The 19,673-nt window shown below is 41.2% G+C and overlaps 1 protein-coding gene across 1 annotated transcript in view; it reads left to right on the top strand.

Moving 5' to 3' along the window:
- The first annotated feature begins 531 nt into the window (after nt 1-531).
- cdk18 (cyclin dependent kinase 18) overlaps nt 532-19,673 on the top strand; it is a 37,559-nt gene continuing 18,417 nt past the window's right edge. The window contains exons 1-8 of the mRNA XM_080890536.1: nt 532-639; nt 841-976; nt 8,359-8,495; nt 14,821-14,952; nt 15,047-15,103; nt 18,211-18,325; nt 19,287-19,381; nt 19,475-19,537. Coding sequence (XP_080746662.1) covers nt 634-639; nt 841-976; nt 8,359-8,495; nt 14,821-14,952; nt 15,047-15,103; nt 18,211-18,325; nt 19,287-19,381; nt 19,475-19,537 — 741 coding nt within the window. The 5' untranslated portion in view covers nt 532-633. The remainder of the gene's footprint in view (nt 640-840; nt 977-8,358; nt 8,496-14,820; nt 14,953-15,046; nt 15,104-18,210; nt 18,326-19,286; nt 19,382-19,474; nt 19,538-19,673) is intronic.

Here is a 19,673-nt window from a genome sequence, read left to right as displayed (position 1 = left end):
ATATGCCTTACAGGGATATATAATGGACAAGCACAGTATTTTACTTGGTGCATTCATACATTTTTTCACATTTTCTTGACTGGGCTAGGCGGCCGTCTGACCTGCACTGTGTACAGACGCACGTTCTCTTAGTACCTACGAAGATTTCTCTGAGATAGCAATACTCTTATGAGCGAAGGCTCAGTACTGGTTGTATTTGAACCCACCACACACATCTCTTAGCTTTTTGCAGTAATGAGCAAAAACACATATACACATATGCTATATGTGGAAATCTTAGATAGTAAAGAAATGGTGGCGACCCTACGATACCAGTCTGTGCAACACACAGACCACAGGAAAGGAGGAGGATCAAAAAAACAAGACCAACAAAGTAAAAACTAACTGCTAGGGCAGGATTTGGCTGTGTAACCTACTGAGAGAGGGAGTATATTGATCAGCTGCTTTCCCGCTGCTTTCTGCCTCATTATCAGACAACACACATGACTTTATTTGGTCAAGCTGCACATGAAGATCAGAGCTGTACAACATGCCCTGCAGCCTGTGCCATGTAGACGGTGTACCAAGGAGGATTAACACTTAGTTACTTGTATTGATGCTGTCCTCTTTACATCGATCATTCTCTTTGCCTGGATGGAGGTATGTGTTTACTGCCAATTTTTAGTTAGCAAGGTCATGCAAAAGCCCCCTAACACAAAAAGAACAAAGGAAAAAATCTCACCCAGTGCACTCATTCTAAATAGTTTGCATTCAAAATGACTGACTACCGAGTGTAGTGTGCATGGCTTTATTACACCTTGAAAGTTTTTGTGAAATCTCTCTCTGCTTGTCTTCTCCTAGAGTCAACTACTCAGCATCATGAACAAGATGAAGAACTTTAAGAGACGTTTCTCTTTGTCGGTTCCTCGGACTGAGACGATTGAAGAAAATGAGTTCACTGAGCAGATCAACCAGCTCAACATACGGCACACTCAGGGTAAGAACACCTTTCCCCCTCAAATCACCAGCATTGTCTGAGATTACTACAATTATCTGTTCAATTTTGAAATTTCACAGATTATGAAAACCATTGCGGTTGCAAACATTTTAACAGCAAATAACTCTTCAAAACTCACTACGATGGTCGATTTGTCGTAACATCCACTGCTAAGCCACATAGTGTCATATGATGTGGAATTGAGCACCCAAAGGACGAGTTGTGGGACAGAGTTCATAAAGAAAAAGACAAACATTTATTCAGGTGTACCAGAGAAGTCCAAATGGCAACTGATAAGCAAAGTCCGTAAGTCCAAACCAAGAGAGGAAGGACTGATAATCAACAGAGAACTGAGGGGAGACCGAGGGTATAAATATACAGTAGGCAATCAGGGAGAGTGACGAAACACAGATGCAAATAACCAATAATTAAGAAAAAGACAAGGGAAGTAAACTTAAATATACAAACATCATTTAGTTGCTTCACTAAACAACTTTCTATGCATTGTTTTGATTTAACAGCCAATTCAAAGATGTCCACTCTCGTCAACAACCTTTGGCACCAAAACAACAAACAAAAATCCACACGTCAACAACTAGGTGCTGAATGCAGTGGAGCATTTAGCATCTGCAGCTAGAGAGAAGACCAGAGCAGAGTTGGTGGAATTGATCACTTTACTGTTAGAACAGGTAGCTGGTGGAACATTTAGGAGCTTGAAAAGCCAGATATTTCTGCCGTTCTAGATTTAAAGAAAAAATAGTGCATATCTGACTTAAGGTTGTAAGGTGAGCACGAGCTTTAAATGGAAGATGTTGTTCTTTAACTGTTGAATGTTTGATTTCTCAGAGTATTCAGAGGCCGAACGAGCTTTTAAAAACAATAAAGCACTGGGTAATTAAAAGCATTCAAATCCATTCACATTCCCAACCCATGAGCTCTTCTACCTCTTTGCATCTTTGGTCTCCATGTGAGCATGAATGGCTTGTGTCTAATAATAGAGCACAAACTGCAACACCGCTCTGGGTTTTAATACAAAAGCCTTCCTTCCTTCCGTGTCTGTAGCAGACCCTCACAGATTAACTGGGGGTTTTCCGGCTATGACTGGTACCACCACCAAGTTGGAGCCAGAGGATCAGCAGGCTTCAAAGGGGAATAAGGGTTATAGTGGGATAAATTGGGGTAGATAATACCAGGAAGCTGAATACACTCACAAGTAGATCCTTGAGTGCCTGTGCTTGATTATGTAAACCACGTCTGATACTGAGAGATGGAATAACAGTGCAGAGTCTATAAAATGCATCTGATTTAAACTTTCATCACAATTTCCAACCATTTGTTCCCGGGTTCAATTCAATTTTATTTGCACAGCACCTACTGCTACGGTGCTATTTTGACGATTCAGTATTATTATGACGTGTTATTATAAGATACCTTAGGCGTCCGTGTGTACTACCACATAAGTAATCAAAATGAGGCATCTAAAGTGCTTGCTTCCTATGAAAATATTACATTTGAATGAGGATGTTATTCAGCTGTCTAACGGAGTAGCAGCTGGCTATGTAGTCTTACCCCCCCAGAGTCCATCAGTCTGCATTACTGTCTGCTACTGAAGGTCAGGAGAGAGGTAAGCAGACAAACCCAGCTACCTCCTGATATTTACAGTCCACTCGTAGCTCTTACTGATCATTTCTCTTTTTTGTTTTGCTCTGTTCCATCTGAAGCATGTAGGATTTTATCATGTCCCATAGTGTAGCAGACTTGAATAAAAAACATCTCGGATATAAGCATCACATGGAAAAATCATGTGATGCCTTAACATTTTATTGTTGCTGTATGCCAACTTCATAATTTGTGTGGTGATGGAAAAAGTTTGGTCGGCATCAGCAAACATGGTTTTTGGGGGTTTTTAAATTCAACCCAGAATTGTTTCTCGTGCAGCAAAATAAGTAGACTACCATACTACGTCAAAGGTTTGGACACACCTTCACATTTTTCTTCTGTTTCTTCTTTATTTTCATTACTATTTACATTGTAGATTCTCACTGAAGTGAAACTATGAATGAAAAGATACAGAATTATGTAGTAAACAAAGTGTGAAATAACTCAAAACATGTTTTAGATTTTAGATTCTTTAAAACAGCCACCCTTAGCTTTGATTCCTGCTTTGGACACTCTCGGCATTCTCTCGATGAACTTCATGAGGTCGTCACCTGAAATGGTTTCCAACAGTCTTGAAGGAGTTCCCAGAGATGCTGAGCACTTGTTGGTCCTTTAGCCTTCACTCTGTGGTCCATCTCATCCCAAACCATCTTGATTGGAGGTCAGCCTCCATATGTCAGGTGACTGTGGAGGACAGGCCATCTGGTGCAGCACTCCATCGCTCTCCTTCTTAGTCTTCCATTCAGTGTGCCTTCAGTTTTGAATAAATCCCCAACAGTGTCAGCAGCAAAGCACTCCACACCATCACACCTCCTCCACCATGCTTCTGGGATCCATGCATGTGGAGACCATCCGTTCACCTATTCTGCGTCGCACAAAGACACAGTGGGTGGAAACAACTGTGGGAGCAATCATCAGAAAATGGAAGACATACAAGACCACTGATAATCTCCCTCGATCTGGGGCTCCACGCAAGATCTCATCCCGTGGGGTCAAAATGATCATGAGAACGGTGAGCAAAGATCCCAGAACCACACGGGGGGACCTGGTGAATGCCACTTAACCATGAAAGCAGCTAAAAAAAAGTTAAAACTTTTTAAATAAGGAAAAGAGGACGAGTTTACCTGTTAAGTTTAAGTCAGTTACAGTGGGGCAAAAAAGTATTTAGTCAGCCACCGATTGTGCAAGTTCCCCCACTTAAAATGATGGCAGAGGTCAGTAATTTGCACCAGAGGTACACTTCAACTGTGAGAGACAGAATGTGAAAAAAAAATCCATGAATCCACATGGTAGGATTTGTAAAGAATTTATTCGTAAATTAGGGTGGAAAATAAGTATTTGGTCACCTCAAACAAGGAAAATCTCTGGCTCTCACAGACCTGTAACGTCTTCTGTAAGAAGCTTTTCTGTCCCCCACTCGTTACCTGTATGAATGGCACCTGTTTGAACTCATCATCTGTATAAAAGACACCTGTCCACAGCCTCAAACAGTCAGACTCCAAACTCCGCCATGGCCAAGACCAAAGAGCTTTCGAAGGACACCAGGAAAAGTATTGTAGACCTGCACCAGACTGGGAAGAGTGAATCTACAATAGGCAAGCAGCTTGGTGTGAAAAAATCAACTGTGGGAGCAATCATCAGAAAATGGAAGACATACAAGACCACTGATAATCTCCCTCGATCTGGAGCTCCACGCAAGATCTCATCCCGTGGGGTCAAAATGATCATGAGAACGGTGAGCAAAGATCCCAGAACCACACGGGGGGACCTGGTGAATGACCTGCAGAGAGCTGGGACCAAAGTAACAAAGGTCACCATCAGTAACACACTACAACGGCAGGGAATCAAATCCCGCAGTGCCAGACGTGTTCCGCTGCTGAAGCCAGTGCATGTCCAGGCCCGTCTGAAGTTTGCCAGAGAGCACATGGATGATACAGCAGAGGATTGGGAGAATGTCATGTGGTCAGATGAAACCAAAGTAGAACTTTTTGGTATAAACTCAACTCGTCGTGTTTGGAGGAAGAAGAATACTGAGTTGCATCCCAAGAACACCATACCTACTGTGAAGCATGGGGGTGGAAACATCATGCTATGGGGCTGTTTTTCTGCCAAGGGGACAGGACGACTGATCCGTGTTAAGGACAGAATGAATGGGGCCATGTATCGTGAGATTTTGAGCCAAAACCTCCTTCCATCAGTGAGAACTTTGAAGATGAAACGAGGCTGGGTCTTCCAACATGACAATGATCCAAAACACACCGCCCGGGCAACAAAGGAGTGGCTCCGTAAGAAGCATTTGAAAGTCCTGGAGTGGCCTAGCCAGTCTCCAGACCTCAACCCCATAGAAAATCTGTGGCGGGAGTTGAAAGTCCGTGTTGCTCGGCGACAGCCCCAAAACATCACTGCTCTCGAGAAGATCTGCATGGAGGAATGGGCCAAAATACCAGCTACTGTGTGTGCAAACCTGGTAAAGACCTATAGTAAACGTTTGACCTCTGTTATTGCCAACAAAGGTTATGTTACAAAGTATTGAGTTGTATTTTTGTTATTGACCAAATACTTATTTTCCACCCTGATTTATGAATAAATTCTTTACAAATCCTACCATGTGGATTCATGGATTTTTTTTCCACATTCTGCCTCTCACAGTTGAAGTGTACCTCTGGTGCAAATTACTGACCTCATCATTTTAGGTGGGGGAACTTGCACAATCGATGGCTGACTAAATACTTTTTTGCCCCACTGTAGGTAGTGAGTACACAGAAAGTGTGCTTCGGATGAAGCACGTGAAGATTATACTATGAAAAAGAATGTATTTAAAAGTTGTTAATTAAATTGCTAAGCAAATAAGCTACTCAGAAACACCACTGTGTTTGAGCAGGAACAGGAAGTGATACTCTACCGCAGAGCGAGCAAACACCAAGTGACAGCGCCACACACATGCATTCTTCAGACCAAAGCACAGATTTCCACTGGTCTAATGCCCACTCCTTGTGTTTCTTGGCCCAAACAAATCTCTTCTCCTTGTTGCTTTTCCTTAGTAGTGGTTTCTTAGCAGCTATTTGACTATAAAGGCCTGATTCACAGTCTCCTTTTGAACAGTTGATGTAGAGATGTGTCTGCTACTGGAACTCGGTGTGGAATTTTTCTGGGCTCTAACCTGAGCTGCTGTTAACTTGTGTTAACTTTTTGAGGCTGGTGACTTGGATGAATTTATCCTCAGCAGCAGAGCTGACTCTTGGTCTTCCTTTCCTGGGGCGGTCCTCATGTGACCCCGTTTCCTCGTAGCACTTGGGGACGCATTCAAAGTTTTAGAAAATTTCCAGACTGACCTGGCAGTAATGACGGACTGTCATTTCTCTTTATTCATTTCTCTGATTGGTTCTTTCCATAATATAAATTGTAACAGTTGACAATGCACACCTGTGAAGGGAGAACCATTTCAGGTGACTACATCATGAAGCTCATCGAGAGAAGGCCAACGGTTTGGAGCACTGTCAACGAAGCAAAGGGTGGCTACTTTCAGGAATCTAAAATATAATACATATTTAGAGTTATTGATCATTTTTTTCTTTGCCACATATATCTTGCTTCATATATTTGATGACTGTATCTATAAAGAAAACCCATTAAATGAAAAGGTGTGTCCAAACTTTTGACTGGCAGTGTATAAGTGGTCAAATAATTCATGCAAACATGAGCTGGCGTGTCTATTTTTAAAATACAATCAATTACATGAATAACTGAATGATTTTACAGACGTGTGGCAACAGGACTGAAAACACCTGATGAAAAATTACTTATACATATAGACCTATACTACAGCGCTGTAATAGTGAAACACAATAGTGCAGGACAGTGTAGTATATGTTGCATAATATATGTTGTTTTGGTAAATTGTCTCTATCATTGTAGTAATACGATGGTACTTTGTCATAAAGATGTCAATAAAGGCTCAACTTATAAGATCCCACTATCCATACTATAATAGTTTTAATGTAGTGTATCCTGTCAAATCATTGGTTTCTATTACATGTTTTTTTTTTTTAAAAAACATTGCAGCATCAAACAGAGACGATTACAATCCCTGATCACGGAGTACAATCAGCTCATCAGCGTAACCTATAGATTCATGCACACATGAACAAAAACACACACTTTCAGTGCTGTTTTCTGTCATTATAAAATTATTATATTACATTGCAGGAATATTTTTTTGTTTGCATGAAACTACGTGAGAGTGATTTTGTTTTAATGGATAATTTAAAGCCGCTTTGCTGAATATGCTTTTGTATAAGTGTGATATTTAAATGTCAAGTGTTTTCCCTTAAGGAGCTATACCAGATCAGAAATTCATCTCAGTCAATTGTCTGTGCAGACGACGTGCAACACTGATGAAAAGCAAATAATCTAACATGTCCAAGTCAGTACTGAAGGTATTTCTTTCCCCGCTCATTTGTTCCTATTTCAGCCTCTCACTATGAGCACAGTTTGAGATGGAAATGCTACAAAAACATCATGCTGCGTACCATATTGGATTGTCCTTTTTCTAACAAGATTTCTAGCAGGCATCCATCCATATTTCACAGCAATGTGACACTTTGTTAGCGCGTGTTCATATCAGTGTCACCTTCACCGACCCTAATTAGCATCAAGAGATCAAAGGAGTGCTGTAGCTGTGATATTCAAATGACCAGCAAACAGGTTGTCATTTCATCCCCCCGGCCCATTTAGACAGTCACTGAATACAACGCATAGCATGGCTTGTTAAAAGCCTCTCTGCGGTGCTGTTAAAACGTTGCATCAAACCCAACCAGGCATGCTCAAATCTGAGCACCTGCCTCTAGTTTTGCGTTATCTTTTTATATGTGTATGCATATATGAATGAGCTGGGTGTGTGTAGGCAGGTTGAGAAAGGCCATAGTTACACAGTAAATGTTTAGCATGTATGCATATAAATGTGAGTGTGTGCTGTGCGGAAGCTAGGAAGAAACCTACTGTCTGAGACCTCCTCCTTAACACGAGACCTGCTTCCCTTGTTAAGCAGTATCTCCATGGAAACAGGGGCGCTTTGTATTTTAATGCACATACACATGCCTGGAGGCTGCAGATGAGATGAAGCTTATGGACAGTGAGGAGCTACTACCCCTGTGCTGGCACAGCTGTCAGTCAAATCAGGTCAACATTCAAACTTTAAGTCTCATCAAAATGGTTGTAAAGAATAAAGTCACACACACAAATGGAAGACGAAATATCCATAAAATCGAATACTCTTTTGTTCCATCCTGTAAACATGCCGTTTAGTTGGGCATTTAAAAAAAACGTCCTTATTTCATTTAAAGTTTAAATGCTTATGCATTTAAAGTACATAAGCAGAGTTTTAAACATAAAAGGAGAAGGCAGTTTTCTTGGGAAAAACACAGATTTGTGCACACATGGATATCAGGGTCAGATGTACAGCTTTGAAGTGGGACTTAATTACATGGGTTGGGGATGGATGTTTTCCCTTGATATTGAAAGTCAGCTGTAGTTGTGTGATTAAAGGACCACGACTGCAGAGAAACCCAAACTGAATTACTGCTTAAACTCAATGAATGCCGACGCTTTACAGGAGCTAAGGTGCCAGTCGCTGACTGTTCTGTCAACGTATCCCACTGAGATCTTAAGCTGTTCTCAGAGTTTTCGGTGGCCCACCACCGTTGATTATATTTCCCCTCTGTCAGGCCTGACTCCAGACAGACTGGGTCCTCCATCTCATGATGTCAGCCCAGTGAGCCCTGAACCAACCACTCCAGGAGCTCAGTCTCCATCCCACCTCCACTACCACAGCAAGGCCCAGCACAGACGCTTCTCCATGGAGGTAAGTAAAAACTCAAATTGCAGTATTACAGTACAGTAAATAAACCAGTGCAGTGGAATTATAAGACGTGCGTGCGTGCGTGCGTGCGTGCGTGTGTGTGTGTGTGTGTGTGTGTGTGTGTGTGTGTGTGTGTGTGTGTGTGTGTGTGTGTGTGTGCGCGCGCGCCACATCAATCTCCTGCATGTTTGTATTATCTGTTGTTTTCTCCTTACTACACTGATACAAATCATTGTACCATTTGCCTATATGTGTCACAGCATGCAAAAACCATGCTACAGTCCAAAATTGAATTTTTAATTTTTTTAATGAATCATAAAACTTCAAAGCCTGTGGATTAACATGCAAAAACAGATTGGTTTAATTTTCTATGAATTTGTTGCTTAAACGTGTTACACTGTGTCTGTTCTGTGAATTATTGTGGTTTAGCAATGATGCATAAATAGTAATCTAGAAATCATCACTTACAGCATGTTTGTAAATGATTAAACGTCCAATAAAAACTCGACCAGGGTTACAAGAAACTGTTAATCAATCATAAACCACACAGTGTTTGGACATTAGCTGGAAAAATGTGCTGCCACGTGACTGTAGAGTGGACAACCAGATGATCTGGCAGAGACAATATATACATTGAGTCACAGAAGACAGGAAGAAGAGGAAGTCATAGAAAAGGAGATGAGAGCAGGGCAGACAATCACAACAGAAGGAGACAAAAACAGAAAGTAAAATTATCAAAGGTCCAAAACACAGCAACATGAAGATGAGATGTGAAGACTGACACTAAAAAAGATGTCAGACAAAGAGACAGAAAGGACGAAGGCACTGAAGGAGAGACAAGACGGAAGGAGATGAAAGGGAAGCACTAATAACAATGCAGTCAAAGCAGGGACCATGGAGTGAATCACATTAATTCCATCAGGAAGTTTTACTGAAAGGTGAAACTATAAAGATTAAAACTGATAACTTCGTCATCAGAAGGACCCAGCAGAGGTAGTTTGGGTATCTGACAACAACCAGGAGGAAGCCCCAGGGAAGACCCATTACAAGCTGGAGAGATCGTATCTGTCGACACTATGAGCTGGTTAAGGTGGCCGGGATGTTGGAAGTCTGGGCTTCTCTGCTCAGACTGTTGCCTCCACGAACTTAACCCAGACAAGGGACGAATGGAAACTGATCGCTAGAATAACAAAGAAACTCATGTGAACTGAAATCCATCATGTCTAGAAAAAGAAATCTGGATGATAACAGAATGGCAAATGTTCCTTCTTATGTGCAGAGGTAATGAATTGTTCTGAAGGATTTTACAGCTTCTTTTAAAACCTTCATCTGTCATTTGAGAACTGAACAAAAGAAACTGAGAAAACTCTTAATACTTAGAGTATTTGAGGATATCTAAGTGTTGTAGAGCAGCGGTCTCCAACCTTTTTTGCGCCACGGACCAGTTTATGCGGACATTATTTTCACGGGCCGGCCTTTAAGGTGTCGCGGATAAATACAACAAAATAAAACTAGTACTGGTACCGAAAAAAATAAGATTTATTCATAACACACGTGAAAAACCCAGGAAAACCGAGGTAACGATAAAAACGATAACAAAATAAAGCTGAAAACCAATTAAAAACCCTGAAAACCATACATTTCACACCTGAGCCTCAACTCTCGTGGCCCGGTACCAAACGACTCACGGACCAGTACCGGTCCGAGGCCCAGGGGTTGGGGACCGCTGTTGTAGAGTATTCAGTGTCACTGAAATACCTGGTTTAAAGAATCTCAAAGGAAGACGACATTTTGATGGCAGTGAATTATTCATGCAACGATTTGATTTTGATGTAAAATCAATACTTTGCTGTGTGTATGAGTTCTTTCGTGAAAAGCATCTTCAGAGGTGAGGCGCTAAAACATGTCGTGTCACAGCACTACAGAAAATCTGTAATATAATAGATGGTAGGGTTTGGATTCCTGTAATGCCTTCCATCTCACACGCTGCTTTCACACTAATTTGTGTTTTGCCAACTGACTGAAAGGAAACTGTCTAGGTTGGAGTGCATATTAAAAACATGAAACATCAGCCAGACGCAGATATCACCAGTTACACGAGGAGATGTCCTCCTCCCCACGAGTTATTTCTCCATTTCCACCTCCGTGGGCTCAGTGAGATGAGTCAGAAGCTTTTAACCCTGCGCGCTGCAGCAGACATTTTTATTGAAAATGTGAGAGTTCACAGTTCTACCTTTGCAGAAAAAGTCCCCGTGGAGCAAAAGTCGTTCACGCCACACAGCACAGACAGTCGAGCGAAGCCACGAGAGAAATGAGTGCTCAGTGAGAAGACAGAAATAGGTTGCAGCCTGCGAGCTTACACAGACTTGGACAGCTTTTGTGTGCAGCTCTTTCTAATAAAAGGCTTTAAATACTGTAACTAATTAATGTGCTTTAATAAGAGATCGTTTCATGGATTCGGCACTCCTCTGCTCACCTTCAGTCTGAGCAGAGTTGCAGTAAATCCAAATAGCCCCTGTGTGGGTGCTGTCTTATCAAGTAACACTTTTTGACCACACACTCTTTAATTACACGTCATGTTACAGTTACTAAAAACGACTGAGTAAATTGCTCAAGGGCAGTCATTAATGACTGTTTAATAGCAGCGCAGTTACTTCACTTTATGCTTTCATTAAAGTGTCATTTCTTTCATTTTAACATGCAAAAGAGCAAAATGGAATTTAACCTATAATAAATGCGCACTGCCTTATTTAAGTGTGTATGTAGGACATATTAAATCTGATATGTATTTTAACCCCCCGCTCCCCAACGTCTCACTTAAGCTCCTCCCTGAGCCTGGAGGGAGGAGCTTATACGGGGGTTGTTTGATTGTTAGGGTTTCTTTCTAATGTTTAGGTTTTTACCGTACAGTAAAGTGCTTTAAGATGACTGTTGTGAATTGGTGCTTTATACAACACTGACTTGAATTGAATTGAAATCATCCTGTAGTAACTATATAACTATTTCAAATTCAAATTCAAATTTTATTTGTCACACACACACACAACCATACACAGTATGACATGGGGGTGAAATGCATGTAGCTGTACAATGCCCGACCATTACATGACAGAAGAAAAGTTTTACAATATTTACAATTTACAGTTTACTACAAAATTTACAAATTAACTTAGGAATTTACAGTAAAGAATGTGCAAATAGCAGAAAAGATTATAAAGATAAGGATTATAAATTATAGGAATTATAGGATTATAGGAAATGTGTGGTGGTGCGTGTGGTGATGTGTGTGAGAGTCCAGTCTTATAGTGATGTGTGTGGGAGAGTCCAGTCCTACACCTGGTTCAGGGCCCGAATAGCCTGGGGGAAGAAGCTCCTCCTCATTCTTTCTGTTTTGGCCTTAAGGGAGCGGAAGCGCTTCCCAGACCTCAACAGTGAGAAGAGTCCATTGTTGGGATGGGAGAGGTCCATCATAATCTTCCTAGCTTTGGACTTGCACCGCTTGGTGTAGATGGACAGCATGTCAGGGAGCTCTGATTGAATGATGCGTTCGGCTGAGCGCACCACTCTTTGCAGATCTCGTCTGTCCTGCTTGGTGCTGTTCCCAAACCAGGTGCAGATGTTTGCCGTCAGGACGCTCTCGATGGTGCAGGAGTAAAAGTTCTTGAGCACCTTCAGTGGCAGATGGAAGTCTCTAAGTCTTCTGAGGAAGAAGAGACGCTGACGGGCTTTCTTAACCAGGGAGTTGATGTGGCAGGACCATGACAGGTCCTGAGTGATGTGGACACCCAGGTATCGGAAACTGTCCACTCTCTCAACTGGCGTGCCACTGATGATGAGGGGTTTGTAATTCCTCGCCTGCTTTGTAGTGAGGTCCACGATCAGCTCCTTAGTCTTGCTGATGTTTAGGAGGAGGTTATTCTCCTGGCACCAGGTCTCCAGGTTCCTAATCTCCTCCAGGTAGGCCGTCTCGATGTTGTCGGAGATCAGGCCCACAACAGCAGTGTCGTCAGCAAACTTGACAATGGAGGTGGTGTCTGATGTGGCTACACAGTCATAAGTGTACAGTGAGTACAGCAGGGGGCTTAAAACACAGCCCTGAGGCACTCCAGTGCTGAGTGAGATGGAGGGGGAGACTTGTTTTCCCACCCTCACTGATTGGGGTCTGTCTGTGAGGAAGTTGAGGATCCACTGACACAGTGATGAGCTGAGTCCTAGATCCGTCAACTTGGTGAAAAGCTTAGAGGGAATTATTGTGTTGAATGCTGAACTGTAGTCCACGAACAGCATCCTAACATAATTCCCTCTGCCAGTGTCCAGGTGACTCAGGGATGTGTGGAGCAGGTGAGATATGGCATCGTCTGTGGAACGATTAGTCCGGTAAGCAAACTGAAGTGAGTCGATGGTGGCAGGAAGTGAAGAAGTGATGTGATCTCTCATCAGTCTTTCAAAACACTTCATCACAATTGAAGTCAGTGCTACTGGACGGTAGTCATTGTGGCAAGCGGGCTGTTGTTTCTTTGGAACAATAATGGACTGTTTGAAGCACGTGGGAACCACAGCTTGGGCCAGGGAGAGGTTGAAGATCTCTGTGAACACCGGTGCTAGCTGGTCAGCGCAGGCTCTAAGGACCCGGCCAGGGATTGCATCTTGTCCTGCTGCCTTCCTGGTGTTCACCCTCCTGAAGGTGTTCCTCACGGCATGCTCTGTGATGATGAATGCATTGTCTTCACTGGTGCACTCCGAGCGCGCGCAGCCGTTTGTTGTTTTAATTGCTGCGGCGTCGAAGCGAGCATAAAATGTGTTCAGCTCATCAGCCAGTGAAGCATCGGCATTCATCATTGAAGAAGCTGGTCGTTTGTGGATGATCTGATATCCTCGTGTTGGTGTTGTTCCCAGACCATCATGAAAATGTTGTTCCAGGTTCAACATTGCAAGTGACCAATCACATTGTTGTGACGTTATTCCTTTGCGCGCCAAGCCATTCGTGCATTTATGAAATTCCAATGTTGCAAGGACAATATCAATTCTGCTTACTGTTTATTAAAGGGTTATGGTTAGGGTAAGGGTCAGGGTCCGTTGATCGGCGGACAGAGGCGGTTTCACGCAGCTTTAGTACAGTTTTTTGTTTTACGCCAGTTTTTCCCGAAGTCGCAAAAGTATGACGTCACAACATTCTGATTGGTCACTTGCAATGTTGATCCTGGAACAACATTTAGTATGATGATCTGGGAACAACACCAACACGAGGATATCAGATCAACCGGTCGTTTATAGTCCGTTTATAGTCCGACTAGAGTCACACTGTCGTAGCTGTGACTCTAGTTTTTCCCCATAGCTCCGCTTTGCCTATTTGTGGGGAGATTTCCATCTTTTACTAGATCTTTGAGGTTTTGGCTGCAAGTAATTAATTTCTGTTTAATATGAATTTCTATGAATGTAGACAACTACATGCCAAGTAACTAGACTCAATCCCTGTATTATCACAAACACATTGCCAGTTTGATCCCATTCTGTCACAGAATGATAGCAGACTGATTGTCTTATTGCTGCTTCATCACAGTCCTGATGCTCTAAAGACACTCGGAAGGTGGCAACTGACTGGAGAGTCATCGCAGATCTGGTCCCCATCTTTGAAGCAGCCATTTGAAAGGCAACAAGACTGCATGTTCTTTGCACACGGTCAAAATAATTGTGGTAGTGCCGCAGTTTCCAACCACTATTTTTACCCAGTCTGACTTTGGCATGATTTAATAACGTTGTGTGATGTCGGTTGTGTAGCATTGTGTGGACTTTGTATTTTGAAGGCAGACATGACTAACAAGTGAATTGGACTGAGTGAAAATAAACAGACAAAAAGTGTTAAGCAATGACGTAATTTAAAAATAATAATAGTTATAAATGGTAAAAGAATTAACAGTATTAATGACAATGGCTCAAAAAGTACAGATTCTCCGCAGCCTTCGGGAACAGTAAAGCCATTATTGTGGATTACAGATGACAGCTGAGGTGTGTGGAGACCAAGAGAAGGCCTAAAGGATATTCACTCCAAGAAATATCCAGCCTACTTATTGAGGTCAGGTCAGTTCTCTTGTTAGATGGACCCGTGTGTTGAGGATGAGACTGCTGGTGGAGCACCAAGCTGACAGGGTTAGCAGTTCCTCCCTGTATGCAGTCTCCTCATTGCTGGCGATTAAACCGATGACTGTTGTGTCAACTGCAAATTGTATGATGGTGTTGTTGCATGAACGGTTTTTGTGCCAGGATCAGTCCCTCGAAGCACTTGGAAATGAGAACGTACAGTTTTTATGAATCACTTTTATTCTTGCAGGACGTTAGTAAGCGCATGTCCCTGCCAATGGACATCCGCCTGCCTCCAGAGTTTCTGAAGAAGTTGCAGATGGAGAATGAAAACTCACCGCTCTGCAAACCTCTCAGTCGCATGTCTCGACGCGCCTCACTGGTTAGTGATGTGTCTGTTTTTGCCATGTTTGTCTGCCTTTTTAATAGAACTTTCTCATTTTAGTGACTTTATTGGCTTTTCTTCTTGCTCCTAGTCTGACATAGGATTTGGGAAACTGGAAACATACGTTAAGCTTGGCAAACTGGGTGAGGTAAGTTGTAACAGTAACAGTTTTCATGTTTCATTAAGAACATACACATAGGTTAAACACTCAGTTTTGCTTATAAAGGCTTTGAAACGAGTGAAATGACGTGGACACATCTGCATAGCAGCCATAATAAGAGCTGGGTGAATTCTCTAAACACCTGAAATGGCATCATTGCTTCCTGTATTACCTCTTTTATCAGAGGGCAACCCTTTGTGAAAGGAAAGGAGATAGTGCCGTCCAATATTTCATAGTGACACACTACAAAAACAAACCATCAACAGAAGGTTATCATGTAAGCTGCTGCTCCGTTTCTTATCTTACAGGTTACAATGTGATGTTAATACACGTTTTGTACTCTGTACAATTTGTTAAACCCACCGGTGAACTTTAAACACTTTGCCGTCGTGTTACGTAGTTGTTGTTTCAAGTACTTTGGAATTTGTATAGTGCTTTTCAACCTTACTGACCAATCAGAAAGGTTATGCCACGTTCATGCACTTCTGTCCACTCCACTTTATCTACCTCACATCCATGACCAGTGTGGAATCACCAGTTAACCTAATATGCATGTCTCCGAGTAGGGGTCAGAGTACTCACGGTTGGTCAAGTTACTTGAATATAGTAATTAGTTCCTAATTACTGATCACTTCTCAAAGAAAGTAATCCCGTTACTTTACTGATTACTTATTTTCAAAAGTAATTATTTACTTTGTTACTTTGTTACTTTTTAAAAGCATGATACACAACCTGAATATGTAATAAAGCAACAGACCTTTCAGCCATTTTTTTCATCATATGAAACTGAATCAAATGAAAAAAAGTATCTTTTTAAAACTTGTTTTATTACTTTTCATCTTTTAACGTTATGCACATTGCATCAAGCAAAAATTCATTGCGTTAAATGCAGTTATATGCAACACTGTTTGACTTGAAGAAATCTGTTTAACATTGAAACCTATTTTCTGCATATTCCTGCATATAAAATTAAATAATTTTAAACGCTAATGTTTTTGTCACTTTTTACGGACTAAAACTCAAAGTGATATGAGTACTTCCACACTTTAAACGCTGCATGGTCGTGTTCTCTCCTGCACTCCATATTATCCATTGTTGATCTGCACATGTCTGTTACCATGGATGTCGCACGCTCGTACGTCATTAATGAGACACTCACAAACAAAATCACGGTTTAGTAACGCAGCGTGCTTACGGGAAAGTAACTGTATTTAATTACCTTTTTGCAATAGTAATCCCTTACTTTTTTCAAGTAATGAGTAAAGTAACTGGATTATAGAGAGACCATGCAGGAAAGGCCCCAGTCAACCAGGAAATGTAAATCAGGAAGTTTCTTGCCATGATTTTGAGCTGTATTAAAATGATGAAGTGGAGTTTGTAGTCTTCATCATTTTGGACATAGTTGTATTTTAATTAGTTTGCCAAGTTCGCAGAATGATTTCAATAGGTTTTCATATTTTTAAAGTCTCATTTTTATTTTCATTTTAGTTAACTACGTTTTTAGTTTAAGTTAACTGTAAAAACCTCGCTCCAAGCACTCTGCTTTTTTCCATTTCACATGGTGTTAATTTGCCTCTCGTCCATTTCTAGAAACACAAGAATCTGAACTGACGTGTTTTTGCAAAGCTTGAATATTCTAACACAGATTACTCTCTATTCAGTTTTGCCTGGAGTGAAGTAATCTCAGTTAACCTAACATAGTGTCATGACACTTCATGTTTCCTGTGAATGCACACTAGACTTTACAGAGGTTGGGAATTAATCTTGTAATGAAGTGATTTTTGCTACTGGTTTGTCCACGTTGACACAGCCATTCATAAAACACAGAAACAATGCACAGGGCAAAGTATAAAAGATGTGAGTTTTGTAGTCCATCTCTGGGACATGATATCAACTCAGCAGACTGACATCAGCAACATACTGCTGTCACATTATCACGTGTCAGAGCAGTCAGATACACAGTGGTTCTGTTCTCCTCAGTCACTATAACTGCTACTTTGCAAGAAATAGATTTTCACCCACATCATAGTCCAGTGAGATATGAGTGTACACAACAAGTCCACAGATAAACGTCTCCAGAGGATAACGTTGTCTGTGATCAGCCATGCTCATCGTATCAAAATGAGTACCACATGCAGTATGTGCCTTCTTTGCTTATATACCAAGCCAAACTAGTGTACCCATGTGTCCAGATTTCTGGCATGGCTTCATGACAAATTGCTAAGTGGATTACATTTCATGGACTTGCCTAAGATGAAGAGGGCTCATGGGCTGAAAGCACCTAAATACCATGCTATTCATGTGAGAACATTTATTGCCTTAAGGGCTGAGGAATGTTTAGTGGCAGAAGCAGCCTGCATCAATCTGAGTCACAAGGCTCAGCAGCTGATAACAGGGGTGGCAGGAGATCAAGAAGAGCTGCTTTTATTGTCAATTATAGTGATAGGAGGTCCACAAAAGCATGGTTAGCTTTACACAAAACCAGCAGTGGAAGGTTATTCTAGATGACAAATCATCAAACTTTAATAATCAGATCCTAAAACAATATTTACATATATATATATATTTAATTATTGAATGTGACAAAGGCTGTTCGAGATGTGAAGTTGATGCTTTCACACACGATATGTGAAATCTTAATTCAGTTTGTAAAAGAACGGAAAAGTTTTATTGGGAATCTTTTAACAAATGATATTATTATAACATTATAACCTATTGTGACATCAAATTGTTCCTTTAAAAGAAAAATTGTTATTGTTGTTATGGATTTTCATAAACTATAGACTTCATTGTTTCATCCTGCTATGGATGGTTCCACTGCGCTTCCCAGTATTCCCGTTATGACTCCATTAGCATGCAGATGTTTGAACCACTTCAGCTCTTTCCTTTTGATGGAATACCAATAAGAGCCAAGGATACAGCTAACGATTGAAAATATATTAAAGGGTTATTTGTGCATAAGTGATGTGGATGTGTGTGTGGATGGTGCCACACCCATAGTCTCTATGTGAACATGTACTTTTTATTAGTATATTTTGTTGTAGTACAGCAACATCAGAATATCAGTAAGCTCTTCGGGGTGTTTCTCTGTGCAGGGGACATACGCTACAGTCTTTAAAGGGCGGAGCAAACTCACTGAGAACCTGGTTGCACTGAAGGAGATCCGGCTGGAGCACGATGAGGGGGCACCTTGCACTGCTATCAGAGAAGGTATGTGCACACACACACACACACACACACACACACACACACACACACACACACACACACACACACACACACACACTTTACAGTCCAGTGCTGCTGTGTTTGTGTAGCACTTCTACTTGCAGTTTTGGTAATCACACCGAACAGGTAGGTCTAATAATAACACCGTGTCCTTTCATTCACCTGCAGCATTAGTAACAGAGCAACTTGAATTAATACTACAGAACTGTTGATACAGTTCAATATATCAGGTCAATGTTGCTAAAGAATTTGCTTATGTATGATCCTTTTTAGAAGCTGAATTATCTTAAATGGTCATTTAAATGTTCCTCATGTGAGTCATGTCACGGTCTCAGGATTTTACAGTGTTATGGAATTTTGATCATCATTAATTTTTTATTTTTGTTCTTATTCTAGTCTAGTTGTTCTAGTTATTTTATTCTGTCTCTTAGGCTGAGATGTGGAAAGATCTTGCAGACCCAAATGCAAGACGCAGAAGATGCAAAATCAAACTCAAAACAGACATTAAGTGCAAATTTAATCTGAACAATTTACAATGTCCAAAGAATCCAAAGGGAATGCAAGCCAAAGAAAATAAGTAAAAGGGAACTCATTAAATAGTAACAGTGAGTGAAACTTAAATGAACATAATATATCAGAAACTCAAAACACAAAATCTTTGTGTGGAAACAGTGAAGTAGGAGTATAAAGTAGCATGAAAAAAAATCAGTACATGCATGTGTGTTAAATTTGATGAGAAGGATCAAAGAGCTCTCTTTTTGTTGTACAGTGGCTATGCAAACTTTAAAGCAACACACAGCTGCTAGCTTTAGACCACAGACTGTATATAAAGGTGGACAAATAAGTGAAGCCAGAGCAGTTAGTTTCACACCTCGGGTGTAGTGTTGTCAGGTTTTGTTGAATAAAATAGCTCACTTCATGTCTCCTTCCCTTGCCCAACCAGTGTCTCTGCTAAAGAACCTGAAGCACGCTAACATTGTCACCCTGCATGACATCATCCACACCGACCGCTGCCTTACTCTGGTGTTTGAGTATCTTGTGAGTATATCACTTCATCTTTATTAGGTTTTCTGAAGATGTTGATCTCAAATACCAAAAAGCAAAATGGATCAATTTGACTGTGTGTTTCAGGACAGTGATCTTAAACAGTACTTGGACAACTGTGGGAACCTCATGAGCATGCATAATGTCAAGGTGAGTCATATGCATGAATCATCATCTACATACTGCACATTGTAGAGAGTTGCACTAAGTAAGTTTCCTGAAAAATGCGTTCAACATTTCTTTAACAAAGGTCGGGAGGTCACCGAACCTCACCAAACCAAATTAC

The sequence above is a fragment of the Rhamphochromis sp. 'chilingali' genome (assembly GCF_963969265.1).
Source record: "Rhamphochromis sp. 'chilingali' genome assembly, chromosome: 9".
Taxonomy (NCBI): Eukaryota; Metazoa; Chordata; class Actinopteri; order Cichliformes; family Cichlidae; genus Rhamphochromis; species Rhamphochromis sp. 'chilingali'.
This window is presented reverse-complemented; position numbering and strand designations above follow the sequence as displayed.